This window comes from Borostomias antarcticus, assembly GCF_949987555.1.
Source record: "Borostomias antarcticus genome assembly, chromosome: 26".
NCBI classification, from domain to species: domain Eukaryota; kingdom Metazoa; phylum Chordata; class Actinopteri; order Stomiiformes; family Stomiidae; genus Borostomias; species Borostomias antarcticus.
In genome coordinates, this window is record NC_140259.1 from 10,807,355 (window position 1) to 10,831,946 (window position 24,592).

Below are 24,592 nucleotides of genomic sequence, written 5' to 3' on the forward strand. Positions count from 1 at the left end.
ATGAGAGGGAGGGAGGGGTGTGTGTGTGTGTGTGTGTATGTGTGTGTGTGTGTGTGTGTGTGTGTGTGTGCGCGGGGGGATATTGCAGTCAAATTATGAATAGAAAAAAGCCCCCCGAGCCAAAAATGTGACTTCTAATGACTGCCTGTCTCACAAATCACTTGATGAATCCACTGTCGAATAGAAACACTGATTGAGTCCATTTGTCTGCCATGCTAGGGTAGGGATAATACGAGGAAAGCTATTAATATCAGGGACCTTTTATCCATACGCCAAGACTAATATTTGTATTTGTCTCTCAGATTTCATGTTGTACTATATATTGCATTTGCAATTAACAGACTACAAAGGATTGTTTCTTAAACACAACCTGTTACCAACAAGATAAGTCAACAGGATGGAAACACTATGGAAACTATACTGCTGTGCAATAATGCAACAACAACACGATAAGGCTACTGAAGTACCACACAACAACAACGGTAATATGATGTTGTTACAGTCATAAAAGTGTACCTAAGTGTCAAAGTGTAACTATTGTAGAGATCTAACCTCCACATATTGTCTTGTGTCTTCCTTATGTACTTTTATGAACCTAAGACTGCCAATAAAGCTTTCATTCATTCATTCATTCATTCATTCATTCATTCATAAAATGGTTTTAATACATTTCCATTTCTTACATTAAAGGAGTAGTAACGGGAAAATGCATGTTTAGCCCTGTTTTAAGGTTAATTATGTACAATATACATACAATATACATGTATCATATACAATGGTTCAGATCAAAACGTTGACAAAACTAGCACTTTTGAGAAAGTCTGATAAATGCTCTACCACAGTTTTGGTCATACAATGGATGTGGGTGGGCACCGTGAAAAATCTTTCAAAAACATGTTAAACTCTCGATTTCAAATACAAGAAGCTCACTGAGGTGTTAGTAGTCCTTTAATGATCCATTTTAATAGCTGGTTATATGAAAACAACATGCCCAAAAGTAGACCAACAGCAAATTTGATCAGCATTATTATTCAATAAGTGATGCACATTCGGGATACAACAAACACTCACAGATTAGGTTTTCACTAATCTCTTTGGAGAAAGACACCTCAGCTAGGCTACCTCACCCCACCCCTAATGAGAAGGACGGCTGTGTTCGCTGATATTGATGCGCTCCACTACTCTCTCGCTTAATTTTCTAATAAATACCAATACATTCCTTCCAATTACTCAGCTGTACCAAACATTTACTGCAGTCCACACACTCATTATGCAGATGACAGCGGGAACAACAAGACCTGCTTATAGCAGCTCCAATTAAAATCCTTTTGGCAGGGCAACGCAGAACCAAATGAACTACAGCAACACTTCCTTAATAGTCTCACTGGAGACGAAAGAAAATGTGAGCGAGGCAGCTATCTTGAACATAATTATACTATGAGTAGCCACATAGAGAGCTGGCTAAAACAGAGGTCACAGTAAAAAGATGCCATTAGTTCCAAAGCAAATATTGCTTCTTTAGGAGAGCCAGCTTGTCCGAGTGAACGTTCTTCAAGTGAGAGAGCTGTTGTGGTCGTATTGTACGTACAGGCTTTTTGAAGTGGTCCCACACAATGCTTTGCTTGACCCAATGCTTTCTCTGTATTTATCAGGAGATGGCTGCTTCGCTGCTACGTTGTTTGATAGTAGATCCGAGTAAATTTCACGTGCTCGAACAAATCCTTAACGATCAATTAATCGATTTTCGATTAATTGTTTGCATCCCTAACAACCATTGTACTGTGTAGTAAACATATACTTCATTCACGCAGTTTACACTCATCAATATCATACTGGTAAACAAGATTTCAAACATGATGTTTCGAAGAACACTCAATGAGTATTTTACACCAACTCAATGCATGATCAAGGACACGGGATGAGATCACTGAATTATACACACAACACACCCATATCACACAACACACACATATCACTTCCTGTTTTTGTGTGTTTACAAACACAATATTCAGCCACTCAGCCAGAGACTCATTTTAATCAGTCGTATACAATATGCTCTTTATACAATATGCTCTCTAAAACCCCCGGATTGTTTACCACTGATAATCTGCCACATGGAGGAAAGAGTGGCGGAGGTGGATTTCATTAAACATGCAGGAAATCCTTTCCAGAAGAGCTTAAATCCCACCGGACTGTATTTAACTGGGAGCTGAGAGACCAAGGCTAAAGAGACCATCTGACAACACGTGCTGGTTGTATGTGGTCCAATTGGTCCTGTGCTAACGTGGGGCCTCTGATATAATATCCCCACAGGATCACATATGTTTAAGTGCAGTCCCCCAGGCCAGAGTCCACACCCCCACATAGCGGGAGGCTGCATGGGCACCCCGCATCCTCGCTGTCCCACGAGAGCTGCTTGATTCATCCATGCTTTTTTTATATAATTCGCATCGGACGTCTCATCAAGGAGGAGCAGACTCGGTGCGTTTTGCAACTCACTCACTGCGAGAGCAGATATGGCGTTCATCCCACATTCCACACACTAAGGGCAGCTGCCCGTTCTGCAGAAGACAGGTTATCTTACACTAATAAGCTAATCCTTAGCAATGGGGTGAGGTGCAAGTATAAATAATAATTTGAACAAGCTAACCCTTAGCAATGGGGTGAGGTGTAAGTATAAATAATAATTTGAACAAACTAACCCTTAGCAATGGGGTGAGGTGCAAGTATAAATAATAATTTGAACAAACTAACCCTTAGCAATGGGGTGAGGTGCAAGTATAAATAATAATTTGAACAAACTAACCCTTAGCAATGGGGTGAGGTGCCAGTGGGATGGAGCAGGCAACGGTAGCACCACAATGCTTTCTACAGTCAGCTAAACCAAACTGTAAATGGTTAATTCACAAAGGCCCCTGCCATTATACACGGTTCTATGATGGTGGTATGCTGCTTTGTCTCAGTAGCATTGCTAACAGTGGAGAATAGCTCTATATTCAAGCTCTGTAGCTAGTTTGCTGGTGATGTTTGATGGATGATCCATCTTCCGTGTAAAGCTGCCTGTTTGTTATTCAGCGGGAGAAGAAAGATAGCTTACCAACTACAACGACTAATCAAAACTACTAATCAAACTAGTTCTGTCCGTTGCATATTTTGACTGTTCCTTACTCCTCCGATAGTAAGCTAGAATGCTAATGGCAGGCTATCTGGTTTATGGGTTGACTGTGGCACTGGACTGGAGCATATCCTGCTGCGCGGAACTACTTTTTACTGGCACCGCGCCCCAGAGAGCTACTCATCCAAACGGCACACGTGACACTGCACGTCCTGGGGGCCTGAGCAATACACCTGCACGTCCTGGGGGCCTGAGCAATACACCTGCCAACTGTCAACTTAATGCACAGCCCGGTTCTTGAGACAATTGTGCCCCAGGCATGTACATACACCCACACACACTTGTCTCTGCTTTATTTCTTGTCAACGTTTTGATTAGACCTTCATCAGGATAATGGTTAGGACATATTGTACCTACAGAGACATTTTAGAGTCCAAATGTCCATTTCAGTTGAGATTTCCATCAATACAGTCCAACCTGGACAACCAGGTGTTATAAAATTGAATTGTCTCATCAATTAGAATTATATTTGATAAGAGTCTATTTGCACTTAAATATTGCCACATAAACAAGTCTGCATGGGAGAAAAAATGTGTTGGAGAGGATGGCTCTTGTGACAAAAATGTATGCTATTATTAGCCTGATAGCCTTCTGTATATCGGTCGCTACACATTACCATATGAGCATTTATTTAAGCTTTAACTGGCCTCAAAAAAGATCATGACAGGGGGTTGAGTCTGGGACCCTGTGCTCCGGACATGACTGGAATATTTATAACTTCATAAGGAGTTTCTCCAGAGGAGAGGGCATAGATGAGATTAAGCAATGGCGTCACAGTGGCGTAGGTAATGAAACACAAGGAGAGGCTGACTGATTGATTAAACTTTACACTTGAGAGGAGCAGAGAATCAATCCGGTCAAGTCTCCCCGATAAGAAAGTCCGACGGTGAAATACAGCGAACCAATGTTGTTTGAGCCTGAGAAGTATCAGCAAACAAAACCAGATAGTAATGCACAATGGCTTAACTCTGGGATAATTGGCCCAGAGAGCATACTCTGTTGAAATACCAGGTGCAATATGCCTGTATAAGTGCAATATGTCTGTATTTCAATCCAATTCTGTCTGTAGAATTGAAGTAAACGTGATAACCAGTGATATTCTCACAAATTCAACCCTTTCGAATATGGGCACAGTCCAATGTGGCCTACATATGACTTAATTTCCCCATTCGTAAATCCTGTTCTTAGCTACAGTAACAACGAACCCCAGATGAGAAACCATTCAGGACTGCCAGAATTGCCCCAGCAACTTCGTAAGTGGAGTTAAGAAGAAATTCCTTCATGACTTTTTCTGATTTGTGTTCAGGAATGAGGACGAATATGTTAGACACAGTGCCACAATGGACAAGTGTCACTTTCAGAGTCTTGGAAATCCAATCAGGCCTGGATTTGAAGATTGACTCTATTGCTCTGCTGGTAATTCTGATTTGGCACAGAGGCACCTTGTCAAATTACCATCTGAATGAGGTGAAGGTACCGTCACCCAGGTCTAATAATCCAGTCAAGAGCAGCACTGGCTCTGACGGCAGTGTCTGGACAATAGACATCAATCTCGGCAGTTTAAAGTGGAAACAGCGCAATGACTGGTCTACGGGGAGCATTCTGACATAAGAATGCTTTTTATTCACTGCTCTGGCCTGCCACGATGTCAGCTGAATAGTATCAATGGTACTGAATCTATTGCAGATGCCACTACACTGGGCTACACTACACAAAAAAAGTGATATACAGAGCCATTCTTAACAGTAGAAGACCCCTCTGAAAGAACGTTCCAGAAAGAACCCTTTATCAGTTCCATAAGGTGCTAAATGGTTCTTTCTCAACTGTAAAGCACTCTCTGTGGAACCCTACAGACCTGAAAAGTGTTCTAGATCGGAAACCGTTTTTTCAGGGGCATCTTCTATAGTTGCAGCTGGTTTAGCCCTATATAGCCTACAGCACTGTTTTGGATATTCAGTCGGAGAGAGCGGCATCCTGGGAGATAGTCCGGCCCACTCGCATCCCACTCGCATCCATCGCTACATCTGGCACCTGGGAGGCGTGTGAAAGGAGAGGACCTACCACGCCGACAGACCACGCTGAGTCGAGTACGCACTGAGGCATCGAGCCTGAGCAGACTGCCGAGCATAGAATCACCCTATACAGACCACCTTCAGAAGGCCTCTATACACACCACCTTCAGAAGCTCCCTATACACACCACCTTCAGAAGGCCCCTATACACACCACCTTCAGAAGCCTTCTATACAGACTACCTTCAGAAGCTCCCTATACAGACCACCTTCAGAAGCCCTCTATACAGACCAACTTCAGAAGGCCTCTATACAGCCCACCTTCAGAAGGCCTCTATACAGACCACCTTCAGAAGGCCTCTATACAGACCACCTTCAGAAGCCTCCTATACAGACCACCTTCTGAAGCCTCCTATACAGACCACCTTCTGAAGCCTCCTATACAGACCACCTTCAGAAGCCCCCTATACAGACCACCTTCAGAAGGCCCCTATACACACCACCTTCAGAAGGCTCCTATACAGACCACCTTCAGAAGCCCCCTATACAGACCACCTTCAGAAGGCCCCTATACAGACCACCTTCAGAAGCCCTCTATACAGACCACCTTCAGAAGCCCTCTATACAGACCACCTTCAGAAGGCCCCTATACAGACCACCTTCTGAAGCTGTCCTCATCGATGGAGCACATCACTGAGCTGGCCGTCTGATGGAACACGAAAGAAGAAGAAAGGGTTATGTTATAGATAAAAAACTAAAGAAGAAGAATGGGTTATGTTATAGATAAAAAACTAAAGAAGAAGAATGGGTTATTTTATAGATAAAAAACTAAACCAAGGCTCTCTTCCTAGTACCAAATTATATCATATAATGAAGTAATATTACAATGTTAAGGAATGGTTGATGGGATGGTTGATAAAAGCTTAACCATTCAACATAAAGAGAAATTAAACTGTGTCCTTAAAGATACAGTAGGCTACCTCAAACGTTTTGCTTCAGGAATCATCAACCTCAGCGTTCAGGAGCATTCACAATTCACAAATTAAGGTCAAAACACACATTCGTCCCCAAGTGTATTTCACTAGTACATTGAGCCGAAGGACTGTGAAATCGAGAGCAATATTGTTCCGACAGCAACATTGATCCCATTAAACCCGTAGAGGGAGTAGCTGGCTGAAGGACACCGGCGCTTAATCAGCTGTGACACATTCAGGTGTGCCCCCAGATGTGTCACGCCAGGTGAAACCAGGTTACCTCCCACGAACGTCTGAGGTCGGAGATATTTTGCAAATGTCTGACATGTCCAGACCGCAAAACCTCACTAGAGACCTCTGTACAGGAACCACTGTACTATAGCGCCCAGTACACATGTCGCTTAAAGACCACATGCAGGTAGCAGAAAACACATTTGGCCTTTTACATGTAGCAAGAATACAATTTGTTTACTATTTATTTATCTAGTATTCCTCTGTACCTGGCTTGCTTCTATTGGGGAAACAGGCACTCAAGCTATAGACGCTGTCACTGGCATTAGGCCCCCTGGTAAATGTCAAGACCTTTCAAGGAGCTATAATAACAACACCTTTCTTATCAAAGCTACATAAGAACCTTTTTGCACTGACAAATCTCTGCAGAGGGTTGTACAATAGCTGGTGGAAAACATTGTAGTGGTGACATAATTGTGAAGAGGCACAAAGGATTTTCATCAAGTGGAGGGTTGACAAAAGGCAATGATGTTACATTTATACCAATACAGGGACTGTGGAAGTAGTGACAGATCAATTTTGCTCCATTACAGCGAATAAGGCCTCTAGTGCAGCTTGTATTTCACAGCCGAGGGCCAACTGTCAAACGAAATAACAAAAATAACCATGGATCTTTATCTTCTCAGTGAAGATAAACATAGCCTACTAGTGCGCCCTGAGGGGTCCTGGTGTGTTCCAATGTAAAACATGGTCACAACATTTTTATTCGACAGTATCCGAACCCTTTTGCAATGACTTCATGTCCTTTTCTACGTACATGCATTACCCTGCATAGAACAATGATGAGATTAAATATATGTCATGATATATAGTTGAAATATACATTTTTTTCACTAGTTGATTTTTCAGAATGATAGATAATATGACCTTTGACATTATCATTGTACAGCTGTGGAGTACAGGACACCACACTGACCTGTCAGAGTAAAGGTGTCAGAGATGGGCTAAGCTTTCAGGGAAACCTTTTCACATTCAACTTCCATTGTACTGTATCCACTCTGACGGGGAGGAAAAAAACACGTGTCATGAACCTACCTGCACTGTAGCACAAGGCTTTGTGTTCCAGGAACACTTGTGATTCAAGCCAACTGCTCAACATCAGGTCCTCTGCAGCTGATCATGGAACTATACAGGCCTACACACGTGGAATATAGGCCTACGCAAATTGACATACCACAGAAGAACTATACCCATGCTGTCGCCTTATCGGTTAACCCATTGAGTCATTGACTTTGACAAGAAGTGAGCCGTATCCATCTGCATACTTATGACTTCATGACGTCACCAGCTAATCAGAGGGAAGACGGGGGACGGGGGACGGGGGACGGGGAGGGGGGAGTGCTGCTCCCTCTGATCACATTCAACCCCACGGCCGCTCAGAAATCCTTTGTACTTTTAAAATCACACGACATGTATGGAGCTGCTGCTCAGTCACGCGAAGCGCTGTGCAAAAATCAGCATAACTCATCCAGAATAAAAGGGGCCTTTGTTGATGAGTGAAAACCCCCACTATGAAAATGGCAAAGTTTTGTAGGTCAGAAAAAAAAGATGAAAGGGAAAATGATAGGCTACACTATTTCTTTTTATCTTTAAAGCACAATCACTTTAATTGATAGGGAGCCCGTTGTCCAATCGAATTCCGCCGGGCAGGGAGGGCGCATCAGGCCACGGTGAAGCAACATTAAGAATTGAAGAGGAGTTAGAAATAATGAACAAACGACAGAATGGATGTTCCTCTTGGGAGTCATCCCATAAAGGACAGGCAGTGACTAATTGCATGCTTCTGGGTTTGTCACGATTTGAGAATGCTCACATTTTCCTCTCTGCAATCAGCTTCGGGGGCCGTGGCAGAAATTGCCTTCTAATAGTCTTGGGTCTGACAAAAGAAGGCCACATCCCCTCGGCACTTTGATACCAGCCAAATGTCTTTGTTTCCTGCATCTCGAACCAAAGGTCCAACTATGACCAACTAGAGTAAAATCTTAAAGGGATAGTCTGAAATGTTTGAACTCTGGCCTCATTTTTGACTTACCCTTAATGTTGTTGATTGATGGGGAACATTTTCAGCTGATTCCATGCTGTTCCTCACGGTCTGCTAGCGCAATCAAACCAAGTTGGCTAGCATTCAAAGAAAACTCACTTATAAACACTCCCAAGCAAGTGAGCATCGCCAGATAAACTAAACTCCTCATCAATGTCAAACACATCTCTTTGGAACGTGGCCATTGCAGTAGTGATGGGCAGACGGACTCTTTTCAAATATTCGGTTCCTTCGTTGATACATCTAACAGACCTTTTCTATTCAGACGGCAAGTTCCGCCCCTCCTAGTTACTGTTGCTATGGACCACAAGCTTATGATTGCCTTCTAAACAAGACACTATATCTGTCTCAACTCTCTTAAATGGGTAATGCCATCAAACTGCAGATAGATAGATAGAGAGAGAGAGAGAGAGAGAGAGAGAGAGAGAGAGAGAGAGAGAGAGAGAGAGAGAGAGAGAGAGAGAGAGAGAGAGAGAGAGAGAGAGAGAGAGAGAGAGAGAGAGAGAGAGAGAGAGAGAGAGAGAGAGAGAGATAGATAGATAGATAGATAGATAGATAGATAGATAGATAGATAGATAGATAGATAGATAGATAGATAGATAGATAGATGGGTGGGTAGATAGATTGTTGAGCTGATTCATACCATGGGGATAATCTCTGGACCAATGGACCATCAGGATTCAGGCTCAACTTCTGTTGCTGATCACAAGCAACCCAGATTGACACCAGGGAATTAGACATCTCTCCAGAGAGCCTGTCTGATGCGCAAGTCAGTCTGATATGACAGTAATTGGGCAACAATCCCAATTATGTATATATTTTTTGTAACGAGGTGGTAAAGAAATACATACGGCATGCATGACGTCATTTTGTGCGCCTCTGCGAGCTTGCTGACTACCAGCTAACATCTAACACAATACAACCAAATTACAAATCAATACACCTATGAAAATGCCGATATGCATTGTATGGCTGGATGAATACTTCAGCAATAACAAGAAGTGCATCCCACGTGCTGACAATCATTAGATCTGGCCATGTAGACAAATGCCGCTATTCTCAGGGGGAGCTGTTAGGTGTCTCAGGGCAAGCATGAAGGACCGGCCATATCATGTTACGGTGAGTTAGCATCATAAGTGAGCCTATATTAGGCTACGGTTAGGGGTTAAGGTTAGGGGTTAAGGTTAGGGTTACGGACCAGTAAGAATAGCCAGGCGCACCTGTGGATCAGACCAGCTAAGACCAGTCTGACCAGCTAATACCATCCTAACCAGCTCATGTTAATAGGAGGCTTTGGTTATGATCTTTCACAACGTAGCACTGTCCATATGCAATTCAACTCAACTTATTATTCGTATCCATCTTTCCAGCTCTTTGGGATCTCTTGGAAATTAGTAGAATTTGCAACCATTTTTCTCAAAGCACAGCATTTTTCTCATGAGTGACATACTTAAGCACGCCCGGCTTTATAGTCAATTTATGAAACAAATAAAGCAATTTCAAAAATTTGAAAGAAGTCGAAATACTTTTTGAAATTCTCACAGTTAGTAGGTTATTACTGTAAAGACACTGTTTTGATAACTTCACCGAAATGGCTTCTTAGTAATTATTATTAATCCAGTCTATGGGAGTTTACATTGAAACTCCTCTCAAATCCGCTAGGGGCGCCCGTTCTCACTTCCCCTCCCTCTGGTGTTCAGATGACACTCCCTCTGGAGTCTTCCAGAGATGCTGCATACACAACAATGACTAATGTGTCACTGGCTAGACCTCAGCCACCTAAACTTCACTTATTTGCAATGGGGATCTTGTAACCTTACAATTCAAAAAGGCACTTTCAAAATAAGGCTAATGAAACCTCAGTGAAGTAACAAATGATGCATCTTGGAATAGGCTAATATAAATCCTGATCTGCATAATGCCACTTCAGTGGGCTAGGACACGCCCATAACAATCTATTTGGTCTTCAAAGGCAGCCGTGCGTCTCTCTCTCTCTCTCTCTCTCTCTCTGATATCTTACGTGCACTATGCATGATGTCGGTAGGTCTTATTCACCAAATGATTTACCCAGTGAAATATGACATCACACTTTTTTGAAACTATCAAATTGATGTGGCCTCTTAATTAAACAGCCGACCAAATGTATTCCAATTACAACGTATGCGCTTGCGTAGATGTTCGTTTTCCAAACATGACAAGTAAAGAATAGACTCAGTATAATCAACCAGAATGAGAAATGAGACAAACAGAAGTAGGGCAGCTATGTGAGCCTGGCTGGAGGCTGAGGTTGAGTTGAGATATTTCATGCGCATATGAACAAACGCAGGCCAGACTAATAATATAATGTAATATAACATAAAATAACACGTTTATAAATCGCTAGAATGCACTAAAACTAAACTTTGCATCCAATAGGGATTCGCAACCCAAGTAAAGCGGAACAACACGGTGCTGTTTGGCTGGACTCTCCTCCCAGAGAGGAAAACACGGACCAGCGATGGAGGGAAAACACGTCCAGCACATAGGAGGCTATTGTTCCAGAGATGACCCACTTTAGGATAGGATAGGATGGAGTAGCACACACACATACACATGACGGTACACTGGGAAATGGGCTGCAGAGATGCTCGCATGTCGCCCGTGTCTGCGGAGGAGAGACCGTCAGGGGAGAGAGACCGTCAGGGGGAGAGAGTTGTTCTGCGTGCTTCCCTACCTCAGAAGAGCCGTGTCCCCTTGTCTGCTGACCACACTTTCGATCGAGGAATAGTCCACGGTTTGTCCAGCGGGCAAGCAGGACGGCAGAAAGCAGCACAGGCTGAGAATAATCGCAGTAAGCCACTGCCCGGAGACACAGGCGTCCTGCACGGCGAACATGATGTCCATCACTGCTGAGTTGTATGTTCCCAAGTCGTCGAGAAAGAATAAACCTTTACGCACAACTGCTATTTCCACACTCTCCTCCTTGGAAACGCGTAAGAAATGGTCGGCCGTCTAGTTTTCCGCTTGTTTAGTGGAGCTGTAGCCCTGTGCGAGGAAGTGTGCTCTCCAGTGGCTCTCACACCATCTAGTGAGGAAGTGTGCTCTCCAGTGGCTCTCACACCATCTAGTGAGGAAGTGTGCTCTCCAGTGGCTCTCACACCATCTAGTGAGGAAGTGTGCTCTCCAGTGGCTCTCACACCATCTAGTGAGGAAGTGTGCTCTCCAGTGAGGAAGTGTGCTCTCCAGTGAGGAAGTGTGCTCTCCAGTGAGGAAGTGTGCTCTCCAGTGGCTCTCACACCATCTAGTGAGGAAGCGGGTTGTAAAATGGGAGCTGAGCAGCAGACAACCCCCAGGCTCTCATCCTGTTTCCCGGGCAACCTGTTCCCAGTGGCTGGTGATGGAGCAGTTTAAGCTGCTAGATATTGATACAGAACCACCCAGGAGCAATTAAATATATCGATTGGAGAACCATCCTAACCCTATTCGGAAATGAATATTCTAAAGGGAATGGGGAGATTTTAAATGGGACATATGCATTTTGAGAATGTGCAAGAATCATGATTTCTAGGTTGGGTTAGGTTATTTCCCATGGTGCATAAAATGTTTTCTAATCATTTAATAAAAGTGCAATGAATACTTCTGTTGCACACTCCATATTTGCATGATCCATTTTAGGCTATAATAGTTTTCCAACAATTGTATTACCTCCGCCCCAGCAACAATGCAGGGCGAGAGGTAATGTTTTCAGAGGCATGTTTCATTTGTTTGTTTGTTTACGCAAAAACTATCACACTGATTTTCATGAAACTGGAAGGGGTGTAGCATATGAGCCAACTCAGAACCCATTACGTTTAGGAGCCAAACGTGTTGAGTGAAGCCAGCTCCCTGTGAGGGTGAGATAGAGACGTGGAGAGACGTGGTGTGGACCCGGGGGGGGGGCAGGGAGAGAGCTTACATGGCCGCCCATTCGCCTCCTTCATTTTTGGACTTCTCTCTGGAGTTACAAAAAATTCCCCTGATTCATTGTCAATGGGGGCGGGGGGGGGGGGGGGGGGGTAAAACAGTCATATCTCTCCCTGGGAAGGTCACAGAGACACTTTGGGATAAAGCTCTCTAGATAACGAATGCACCAAACACCAAACATGTCCTGCTCACACGCACGTGCCGTGCACAGAGCTACAAATGCATTAATGGGCAGAAGTCTTATGGACCTATAAACTGTGTAATTTGTTATTAATTGTTATAAGGTCATGGTTTATCTGTAGTAACAATATTCACTTTGGATGGGTTCCAAAAAATATATGCCTAATCCAAAATGTATGTGTGATGTAACAGTGCATAGACCTGTCTGTGATTTTACACAGCTGCTTAATAATCCTGCAATAATCTACTTGTCCTTCAAGTTTGTGCACACAACAACCCCCTGTCCTCTGGGTGCCCAGTCTTACATAAACATGCTACCACATGAGTTAGCACAGCCGTAACCATGGAAATGACACGGATTCCTCTGAGGTCATTCGCTGGAATCCATCCTATCAATGGCTGTGCTAGACGAATCATGAGGTTATGTCCATATCTCATTTGTTATGGTTCGGGCCGGGTCAGTCCCGGCTCACCCCCTGCTCCCTGTCTGGACCCCCGTTTCTGCCCCGGACCCCCGATTCGCCCCGGACCCCCGATTCGCCCCGGACCCCTGGTTCGCCCCGGACCCCTGGTCCACTCTGCTTGCTCCTGGTCCAGACCCTCGCCCCTGCCCGGGCCCCTGGTTCGCCCTGCTCACCCCCTGATCCTGGCCTGGATTCCTGACCCTGAGCTCCTGTGCCCCCTGGACCCTCCTGGACCCTGAGCACCTCCTCTCCCAGTGACTGCCCCTGCACTACCCCCAGAGACTGCCCCTGAGCACCTCCCCTCCCAGAGACTGCCCCTGAGCACCTCCCCTCCCAGAGACTGCCCCTGAGCACCTCCTCTCCCAGTGACTACCCCTGCACTACCCCCAGAGACTATTGTACACTTTGTCACTTGTTTTTGTTCTACCTCCTTGTGTGTTTGGTCTTGTGTTCGTTGTCTTGTCGTCTATGTTGGTTTGTGTCCTCCCAGCCCTAGCTCTAGACACCTGTCCCCTCACTAGTCTCACGTCACTCCAGTCCCTCCTCTCCTGGCCCTTTAGTTCCCCCCTCTAGGTCTGCCCTGTCCTTTTTTCCCTGTCCCAGCCTCGTTCCCCGTTCCCTTCCTTTGTGTCCTTGTTCCTGTGTCCTTGTGTTGGTGTCTTGTTGGAATCCCTCCATGTCCTTGTCTGGGTGATTGTCTGCACCTGTGTCTCGTTATGTCTTGTTGCACACCTGTACATTGTTCCTTGATTGTTCTCCCAGAGTATATATGCCCTCCTGGTTCCTTTGTTCTCTGTCGGTTCAGTGTCAATGTTAGTGCGTGTTTCCCCTGCGTTTCCTCCCGGTATTATTTGGAAATTAAAACCCTTATTTTGAACCTGAGCTGCTTGCCTGCCGTCTGCTTTTGGGTCCTGCCTCAAACCTTAACACAAGTCTTATATAATTGTCGATGGGAATAATGAACTGTGGTAAGCACCCCCAGGTGGTGGGCTCCGGTACTTGTGTGACAAACGAGCAAACTAATGGACACAGGTCAATCCTCCGATTTCATCGGGGTGGGGAACAATTAGGGATTTTAATAATTAAAAAAGTATGTTAGCCTAATCTCATTAAATGCCTCTTTGCAAGTTACTTTAGATACAGCTATGTAATCTGCAGACACAGACATTATAAAACTATTTTAGGGTTCATTCCCAGTATTTGGATTAAATGCATGATGTCCAGTATAGTAGCTGCAGCATCGTTTCAAGGCTCTTCAAATTACTTCAGAAAATATACTTTCCCATGCATGAAAGACATAATTAGGATGACTCCCAGTGTGCTGTGAAGAGATGGCAGAGGTGTCGGGCTTTAATATTCAAGTCATACGACTAATATCCCCAGAAATTATACATCTCAAAGACAAAGCTGCTAAAGTAATGAATGTGTTATACCTGTTTTTAAGCTGCTACAGCTAATCATCTTGACGATTATAGAGTTATATTCACATGCAAACTAAACCAATGTTGGGTGGTAGACACTAAATGTGAGTTACCGATGTTACACATCCTAAAATGTGAAGCATTCTTTGTCCAGAAACAGAAGTTGAAGCCATTGCAGAAAAAATAGCTAACGTTACAGGAATCATCAGTGTAACTGCTTTAGCCACTGACCGCTACCATTAATGTTATGGAAGCTGCTGCTAGTTGTGAGTTAACTGCCTATCCCGCTCGTATTGTGCTGGATTAGCATTGGAAGCATTGGAACTGATTTGTCCAGGCGACAAGACCTATCTTAATTTATCAGACATTATTTCATGTCATTTCTATTCACAGCTATTTCAGTGGCATGACTAGGTTCGGTCCTACCAGTCCTGAACAGAAACAAGCCAGCCCCGCACATAAACCAGGCTGGACCTGGCCTGGTGTTGACGTGTTACAGGTATTTGTCAGTATTGTGTCATTTCATTAATCTTCATTCAAACGTTATAATAGCGCTCCTATCAGTCCCACCCTATTCCGTAATTGGTCGATTCATTGTCTTGTTTGTGATTGGTTTTCTTAATTGTTTCTGGTGCGTCATTTGAGTGTCTTGTTTAATTCAGGTGGGTCAGATTGACTAAACAAAGCAAGCCTCTATATAAACATGAGGTTTCTGATTGTTTAGACAGAAAATGTCTCGAGAAGAGTTTGCAGTTTTGCACAAATAAATCAAGCATTTTTAAGTATTTGCTTTCAGACATGTTTTTAAAAGTCTGATGTGCACATGACTTGGCCAGCTTTGTTACACCTTCCCCCATCTCAGGACCATGTACTGTAATTGTAAATGGCTTTATTCAAAACAGTAAGTAGGGGGAAAGTGGTTTACATCCTATCTTTAAGTCACCAATGCAACTTGAATAATGATGTGTATACTATTGTTGGTTGGAAGTTGGTTGGCCCATGTTCATTTCTCTTTGACAGTGATGTGGTCCACCATCATGATAATGGACTCTTCCAGAGAGGCATGCCAATCCATCACAGCAAACACTGAAATGGGTAGATAAACAAAATGGATGTGTGCATCCCTCCCTGTAAGAGTGAAAGCAAAGTGTTCTGAACGGTAAGAGTCTATTTAAGAGTCTACTTAAGTACTAATTTGACTTTTAACCGAGTCTGATGATAATTTGATTTCACAGATGTCAGATGATTAGATATTCATGGTTCAAAGCCAGCCTTCGTATTAGACTAAGTTTGAGACACAAGCTCAATATATAATCAAAAGTAATATAAGAAAATTATTTTATATATATATAGATTCACAGAAGCCACTCACAAGATTTCAAAAACAAGTGTCTCTGAATGTAGCCCAATATGCAGTATTTTCAGATTCCCAATACATCACAATATTGTTTTTGCACTGTAGTACAGGCCAGATGAGGACAACAAGCTAAACTTTGAATAAATGATTCCTTAGTCAATTCAGTAATTACATGAATTATTCATTCATGTTTTGTTCAACAGATGCCTCTTCAAAGGTTAAATTAGCACTTGAAGGTGGACAGATTCAAAAGAGTATACCTGCTTTCAAATGTGTAACTTTGATTTGGCCTCATATTTACATCTAGGCACAGCCAATGTAGTGTGTCTGTACTGTAGTGTGTGTGTGATGTACTGTAGTGTGTGTGTGTACTGTAGTTATTTTTATCCACCTTACATATTATTATCCACGGCTATTCTTGTGACCTTTTATGGCTGCCGCCTAATCAGATCAATAGTAAGTGGCCTTAAAGTTCCAATTAATGGTTTCACAGTTTTAACATTCTCGTAGATAAAGCCTTAGATGGTTAAAGACTCACACGGGAGACACAGTTTAAAAGGAACAATGAAACTCACCACTCAGCACCATGCTGGGAATACTGCATATCTGGCAAACGGCCCTTTTAATGAAGTCCAAATTGCATTGTGTTAGCAGCAGACTGTGGATATTAGATAGCAGTGTATTCAGAAAATATTCATATCCCTTCACTTTTTCCACATTTTATGTTACAGCCTTGCAGCCTCTACACACAATACCTTATAATGACAAAGTGAAAAAAGTTTTTTTTTGCACATTTATAAAAAATAAAATACTCATATCACATGTGCATATGTATTCACACACTTTACTCAATACTTGAAGCACCTTTGGCAGCAATTCCAGCCTCAAGTCTTCTTGAGTATGATGCTACAAGCTTATCACACCTATTTTGGGGCATTTTCTCCCATTCTTCTCTGCAGATCCTCTCCAGCTCCATCGGGTCGGATGGGGAGCGTCGGTGCACGGCCATTTTCAGATCTCTCCAGAGGTGTTCAATCGGGTTCAAGTCTGGGCTCTGGCTAGGCCACTCAAGGACATTCACAGACTTGTCCCGAAGCCACGTCTTTGTTATCTTCGCTGTGTACTTTGGGTTATTGAACTGTTGGAAGGTAAACCTTTGCCCCAGTCTGAGGGCCAGAGAGCTCTGGAGCAGGTTTTCATCTTGGATCTCTTTGTGCATCGCTGCATTCATCTTTCGCTCGATCCTGACTAGTCTCCCAGTTCCTGCCGCTGAAAAACATCCCCACAACATGATGCTGCCACCACCTGGCTTCACCGTAGGGATGGTATCAGCCTGGTGAGGAGCGGTACCTGGTTTCCTCCAGATATGACGCTTGGCATTCAGGCCAAAGAGTTCAATCTTGGTTTCATCAGACCAGAGAATCTTGTTTCTCATGGTCTGAGGGTCCTTTAGGTGCCTTTTGTCAAACTCCAAGCGGGCTGTCATGAGCCTTTTACTGGAGTGGCTTCTGTCTGGCCACTCGACCATAAAGGCTTTTTTTGGTACCGTTCCCCAGATCTGTGCCTCGATACAATCCTGTCTATCTACAGACTATTTCTTTGACTTCATGGCATGCACGGTCAACTGTTTGCAAACATTTGCAAACATTTCTAACTTGTGCTGATATTGAGAATCGTTTCTTGACAAATCTGGTAGACTCTGATATGCTATTTTATAGGCAACATTTACAGTAAACTCGTAAGATTCTGTTTCATAACTTATTTATAGGGTAAGTTTCACTCAACCCGATCAGAAGTGCAATACAAAGTGTCCGTCTGCCTATCATCTTTACAATTAACTGGTCACCAAAGACAATCTGTTTCAATCCAGTCCAACTGCCACTTGACTGGGAAGTAATGCAATCCATTTTTCAAATAATGCCCTGGGATCCAACTCAATGCACATTTATAACAGACGTAGCAAAACACATTTTGAATGAACAGTAGAGTGGATATACTCTGGGCACTGATTCATTTCTGTCCATTCCTTCATCCGTGCTGCCTGTGTGGAATTGGACCTACAGTACAGCATGCATGAGTCATAACTGTTCAGTTCTCCCGAGGCCACTCCTCCACATGTCAAACATGCTTAATAGTTCAGTAAGGAAGCCTCTCGATTTGTAAAAGGGAACAGCCGATCCGCCCAAGCTTGATGTAGAGCCTGCAATGGCATATCCTTCGGATGTACATTACAGTACAAACAGGATTAAAATGGAGAAAATTGAAAGTTCTGTGTGTTTCACATGGGGTGAAATATGTGCTTTGATATCTGGGATGCGTTTGAGAACTGGAGAGCAGGCTGTATGTTTCTTCTGAATTTACATCTCGCTTGGGCATTGAGCATCTGTTACAGAGCTGTGGCATTTGGCATGGACTGAATGTGGTGCAGTCAATAGTTTATTAGTATGCTCAAGGCAACATACTGTATGTATGATGAAAATTCATTAGCCTTTTTGATCTCTCAGAGAGTAATTTGCTTCATTGTATTTTGTTCATTATTTGTATCGTGCAGATTAAATGTGTTCAGATGAAAAATGTCTTCTCTAAACTGTCCACAACTTAATTTCTAGATAACATATTTTATCTTAAAACTTCTACCTCCATCTCATGCAGCAAAAGTGCTGTGAGACCATCTAGCTATGCCTAATAGACCTCATATCAAAACTAGATTTAAAGAGGCACTGTACCCATAAATTCTGCCCAACCAGTAAAATCTCCCCCCCCCCCCGCCCCACCCCCACTTGCAAGCTCAGGCAAAAAAAAAAAAAAACACATCACACTGTCAAATGGGTGCAAATATGCTGCTAAAGCATCAAAGTTGTCGTATTTGCACATTCCAGGACCTGGAATACTGTTTCACTATAACTCAACCACAAACTAGCATCAGTATTCAGCTTTGGTGCTTCTGTAGTTTGAAATGTGTGCTTTCTGGAAGCATCAGCTGTTCCTCTCTCTCCTCCAAACCACATTATCCACCAACAGTTTCATCATCACATCACACCACATGAGAAAAACAGAGGTTACAGAGGTTGCTTGGTAAATTGCAAATAAACCCGCCACTACAGATTAAATGTACTCTTATTTACCAGAAACTCTAACAGTTTATAGGCCATAAAACCTTCAACATAATTAATGTCCCTAATTTTGAGAACCAGTTGATATTTTGACCGATGATTTCCTGCAGCGCCCTCACCACTGGCCTGCTACAGTATGTACTAGCCTGCTACAGTATGTACTAGCCTGTTACAGTATGTACTAGCCTGCTACAGTATGTACTAGCCTGCTACAGTATGTACTAGCCTGCTACGGTATGTACTAGCCTGCTACAGTATGTACTAGCCTGCTACAGTATGTACTAGCCTGCTACGGTATGCACTAGCCTGCTACAGTATGCACTAGCCTGCTACAGTATGTACTAGCCTGCTACAGTATGTACTAGCCTGCTACGGTATGTACTAGACAGCTACGGTATGTACTAGCCTGCTACAGTGTGTACTAGCCTGCTACAGTATGTACTTAGCAATGACGCAGCATGGTTCTAAGGATATGTACGCTTTAGTAAGTAAGTAAGTAAGTAAGTAAGTGCCAGAAGGTCACACTCCTTTAAGAATGTTTTTTTTTATCTGACAGTTTTAGTGAGTTCTATTCATCAGAGATTGATTTGGGAGCACTAGACCAGATTTAATAACTAGGCAGGACAGTATGTGCTAAATTGTTGAGAGGGGTCAGGGAAGAATTTTTACAGCTCACTTATCTGGCCCCCGGGTGATTACTGTTTTTTTGCTTCCCTCTGGAATATGTAGAGAGTGGGTCGAATGCCCACCTCCCTTGTTCTCTGTAAAGCCCATTGTGTTGCCTCTGGGTATGAAATGCGCTATACAAATAAAGCTTTGATTGATTGATTGATTGATTAGATACTTCCAGTAGGTAGATTTGAAAAATATATTTACATTCATGGAGACACGAGAGAAAGCAGCACAGACGTAGCCGTGGCTCAGCAGGTAGAGCGGGTCACAGATCGTAGGGTCGGCGGTTTGAATCTCCTCCTGTCCACATGTCCAAGTGTCCTTGGGCAAGACAATGAACCCCAAATGACTCCCAATGAACAGGCTAGCATCTTGCATGGCAGCTGGGCATCACTGGTGTGTGAATGTGTGGGTGAATGGGCTAGTCTGGGAAATGTAGTCCTCTACAAGCACAAGACAAAGACAGGAGGAATGTCTGTTATCAATGCTGGTGCTGTGGAGTGGAACAAACTAACTTTCTCCATAAAAGAAGTCAAAACAAGGATCAGGAAACGTTTATTTAGCGACCTTCCTGTATAAGCTATGTGTCCGATGATGTAACATGAGTGTGGATGTTACATTACTCTGGTTCCACGAGTAACTCACTATGTTGTATTATATTATTTGCATTTTTGCACTTGTATTGTATTTTATTGTATTTTATAGTATAATTGCTCAAAGCACTTTAAGCTGATGCCGGTCTCCACTTGGACTCCTTGTACATCAGGGACAGAGATGGAAATAAGTCTTGGACTTTTCGCTTTTATCCCTGACATTGTAGACATACTGTATGCTTTTATATATACTGATTGTAATTGCTTTTGTCAGATAAATCAAATCAAATGGGAGGCCATTGTAAAGTGCTTTGAATAAAAGCACTATATAAGTGCAGTCCATTTACCATTTACCACAACAGCAGCAGCAATCTCCTATTCTGTTGTTTTCTCTGTGTTGAAGCAGACAATATATTGTATGAATGTACACATTCATTGCTCACACCAGGTCAATAAATAATAGCATTTTGTTTCTATACCACTTGAATGTAATGCCTAACCCTAACCTATTCTGGAAATCTGGAAATGTATTTGCAAGGTAACACGCTAAAAAACCCTAATTAAAAAAGTGGGGGAAATGCATGTTGTACCATTGTGTGTAGTTTTAACGCTCTGGGATGAGAATATGTTCCTTATTCCTCATTTTCCACAGAGCAGGTGTTACAGTACTGTATGTCTATTGCCAATGTTATTTGTAAACCTGGTTTAAGTATAAATAATTTGCAGAGACAGGGTGGTGAAATCAGGCAGTAGCTACAGTTATTAATATCTCAGACAGTATTTCCCAGAGGTGAACACCTCCATGCTGTGGCTTACTAACTCAGTGAATATTATAATCAAAAGTCAAAACAATGTCAGCCATGTTAGATCCATTGTCAACAAAGGTTGTAAAATGAATGTGTGGATACTTTCTTCTTGAGTAAGTGTATTATGATCAGATTCTCGCCTATAAAAAAGTGATAACTTTCAACAAGTATCCTGAAGGACAGCTCTGTATGGAGCACATTAACCAATCCTACCCAGGTGAGATCATTAACCCCTCCCCCACTGAGCCCCCCTGCGTCCTGAAGGGCACCACTACTAAAGCCCACGGTACTCTCTCTCTCTCTCTCTCTCTCTCTCTCTCTCTCTCTCTCTCTCTCTCTCTCTCTCTCTCTCTCGCCAGGGCTACACAACGCCTTTTTTCTGCCTCCGTCTGATGACCTGGATCACATCTCTTCTTCACACAGCAGGGTCAGGACTGAGAGTAAATCAGAAAGTAAAAGGCTACAGGGAAAGCTACCGACTGGGCCTCAAACTTTGATTGTGGGTGACTTTACTGTAAATGATGTAAGAAGCATGTGCAGTAAAAACACCAAAATACTGCTTTCCCAAGGATATGGTCTCTGACATGACCATGCAGAGACTCAGCAGAGGGGATGAGACATTCAGAAGACTTTTTAAGGCAAATGGACTCTGCCTGAACAATTCAGGAGTAAAACTGTTTACCTCCAACCTGTTCTACTCCTGCGTCATCCATCTGTTCCCTCTGCCAAGGACAAGAGACGAGGCACAAAAACAGGAGGAAGACAGAACACAACATCGCAAAAACCTAGAAGAAGAGTTGCCTCAGCCCCCGCCTCAACACCCGAGCCAGGAGGAAGAGACTTCACTTTTAATGTCTCATGAAAAACACTTTGAATTACCTCGTTGATGAAAGGTGCTATACAAATAAACTGCCTTGTCATCCACTCCGCTGAGGTGATCAGCTGCACCCTGCCTTCCCTCCAGGACCTGCTTGACTCCAGGGTCCTGAGGTGGGTCAGGAAGATGGCGTCCGTCTCCTCCCACCCCAGCCACAACCAGGACGAAGACCGTATGACAGAGAAAGCTTCTTCCCCATGGCTACCAGCCTCATCAACAACGCTTGTGTCCTCCTCTGACCATCCGACAGCCTTCTCTTAAACCCTGAATGCTCATCCCAAAACGGAGATTTGAGGGAAGGTCAAAATATTGACCTACTGTGACCCTTATTGACCTTTGAAAAAGAAAAGTCGAAATCATTCCAGGAAATAACAGAAGTAGATAGCATGTACTATGATTGGGCCCATAACCAAAGAATGAAGAATGTGAAGGAAAAGTCTGTTGATTCATTTGATAATGTTAGTCTTTGTGAATTTAATTCAGTGCTGTTGAATGTGTTGGAGATAATTTGATGAGTTAGGAGAAAGATTTTATTCTTTGGTTGAAAATCGACATGTCTGACCTTCATGGGAGACAGGAGCTTAATTTTATTTCTCAATGAGAGTTTAGAGCAGCTCTGCTCTTCTGCAGACAGCAGGCATGGATAACTGAAATCTGCATAGTTGTGTTTAATCTGTGTGACCTTCTGGCACTGGGAAATAAGATTACCTACTGCTAGCTCCTCCAGAGCCTCTAACCCACAACCAACTTCATTGCCTTATGCATGCAAAAAAGAATGACATAATTATGAGCTTCCATCATGGGGTGGTGGATACAGTCGTACATTAGTTCACACCAGTGATGCAAAAGTTGCTGTTTGGAAACATGGCTAGACCAGGCCAGGCCAGGCCAGACCAGACCAGACCAGGCCAGACCAGACCAGGCCAGACCAGACCAGACCAGACCAGACCAGACCAGACCAGACCAGACCAGACCAGACCAGGCCAGGCCGCTTGATAAGTGAATCCCGTCAATCATTCCCAGATAGCAAGCGGATCTGGGCCATATACAGGCCAGATCTGGCCCTTGTGGCTTAGTTCCGGCCCATATATGGCCCAGAATTATTACACATCCGCTTGCTATCTGGGTATCAGTGATGCTATACGTGTTTATGTGATGTTATGTCACTTTGGGTAAAACAGTCTGCCAAATGACAAAATGTAAATCATGCGGAATTCACTAGTCACTGTGCATAGAGTAGAGAGACAACATGCACAGTGGAGAAAAAGCTTCTAATTCCACCACATTGAATCTGTTGTGTTTTACTTAACTACAACAGTATTCATAAAGGCAGGAACACAGACATCACTTCACCATTTTACTAGTGTCGTTGACTTCAAAGGCATCACTACATACATATCAATGCCGCATGTACAACTTATGACTGACACGGAATACTATCAACATAAAACAGTACCGTGTATCACTCATACACATATATAACAGAATCTCACATTGAATACTTTATTCATGTTATCTGTTCTGAACAAACTAGGAAAACATGTCAGCGATGGTTTTTGAAAGTCTTTCTTCTATTGTCTTTATGAATATCAACTACAAACAATTGTGATAGTGTGCAATTAATGTACCGTGCTTGCTTTCTGCTCATGGATACAGTAAGGAACAGTAGGGAGAAAATAAAGAACATATGCAATTAAATAGTCGAGGAAATGACATCTAATATCTGAATTTATGCTTCCTGACCACTGTGACTTGCTAAATCAAGCCTGACCTAGCTGGAAGTGTCTTATTCTGCTGCCAACTGGCTAGATTGGAAGATTCAGCAGGGAATAAAGCGAAGGGATAGGCCAAAGCTTTGGAGGAGATGAAAGGCCTCGGGGTATCAGGCTACAGCATGTCACACCCCCCACCCCCCACATTTGAATTCGACAGGGTGAGACAAGTCATTACGGTTTTGTTTTGCTAGTAAATGATGGCTTGTTGTGTATTTCACCTCAGTGTGTTATCCCTTACTCTGCTGTGAAAACATTTCGCTAGCTGTGTTAGCCTGTAGTCTGCACCTCACAGCTGTGTTAGGCTGTAGTCTGTACCTAACAGCTGTGTTAGCCTGTAGTCTGTAGCTCACAGCTGTGTTAGCCTGTAGTCTGTAGCTCACAGCTGTGTTAGCCTGTAGTCTGTAGCTCACAGCATGTCATGGAGGGCTGGTAGACTGTAGAGGATGACATTTTTTCGGGATTCCCACGGGATTGGAGACAATTTCACTTTGAATCACGTGATTGGGCAGGAACGGGAGGAAAAGTCAACGGGAGCAGATGGGAGTGGGAACTATGACAACAAAATCAACGGGAGTGGACGGAACTGAAAACCATGATGCAGTTATATTTGATTTTATTTCAAATCAAATGAAATCGATATTTGAACATTTCTCCCCAGCATCGAGTTAAACATTGCATTGATCACTGTTTGTAGTTTTCATTCAGTCACCCAACACTGCATCACAAGCGAAACGAACTACACAGGAAGTCTAGTACTGCATCCAGCAAGCAATGTGCAAAGAACAACGGAGCAGGATTGGGTGGGAGTGAAAAGAGATGGGAGTGGGATTGTGTAAGAGTTTGGCTCGGGATTGGGAGGGGATGGGATCAGTCTTCTGTGGGAGTGGGAGGGAGTGGGAT

The 24,592-nt window shown here is 43.2% G+C and overlaps 1 protein-coding gene across 1 annotated transcript in view; it reads right to left on the reverse strand.

Moving 5' to 3' along the window:
- The window catches only part of negr1 (neuronal growth regulator 1), a gene marked incomplete at both ends in the record, with an annotated part of 123,382 nt that extends 112,007 nt beyond the window's left edge, over window positions 1-11,375 (reverse strand). Inside the window, one exon of the mRNA XM_084459054.1 lies at window positions 11,206-11,375. Within this exon, the coding sequence (XP_084315180.1) occupies window positions 11,206-11,375 (170 nt within the window). The remainder of the gene's footprint in view (window positions 1-11,205) is intronic.
- Between the last annotated feature and the right edge of the window lie 13,217 nt (window positions 11,376-24,592).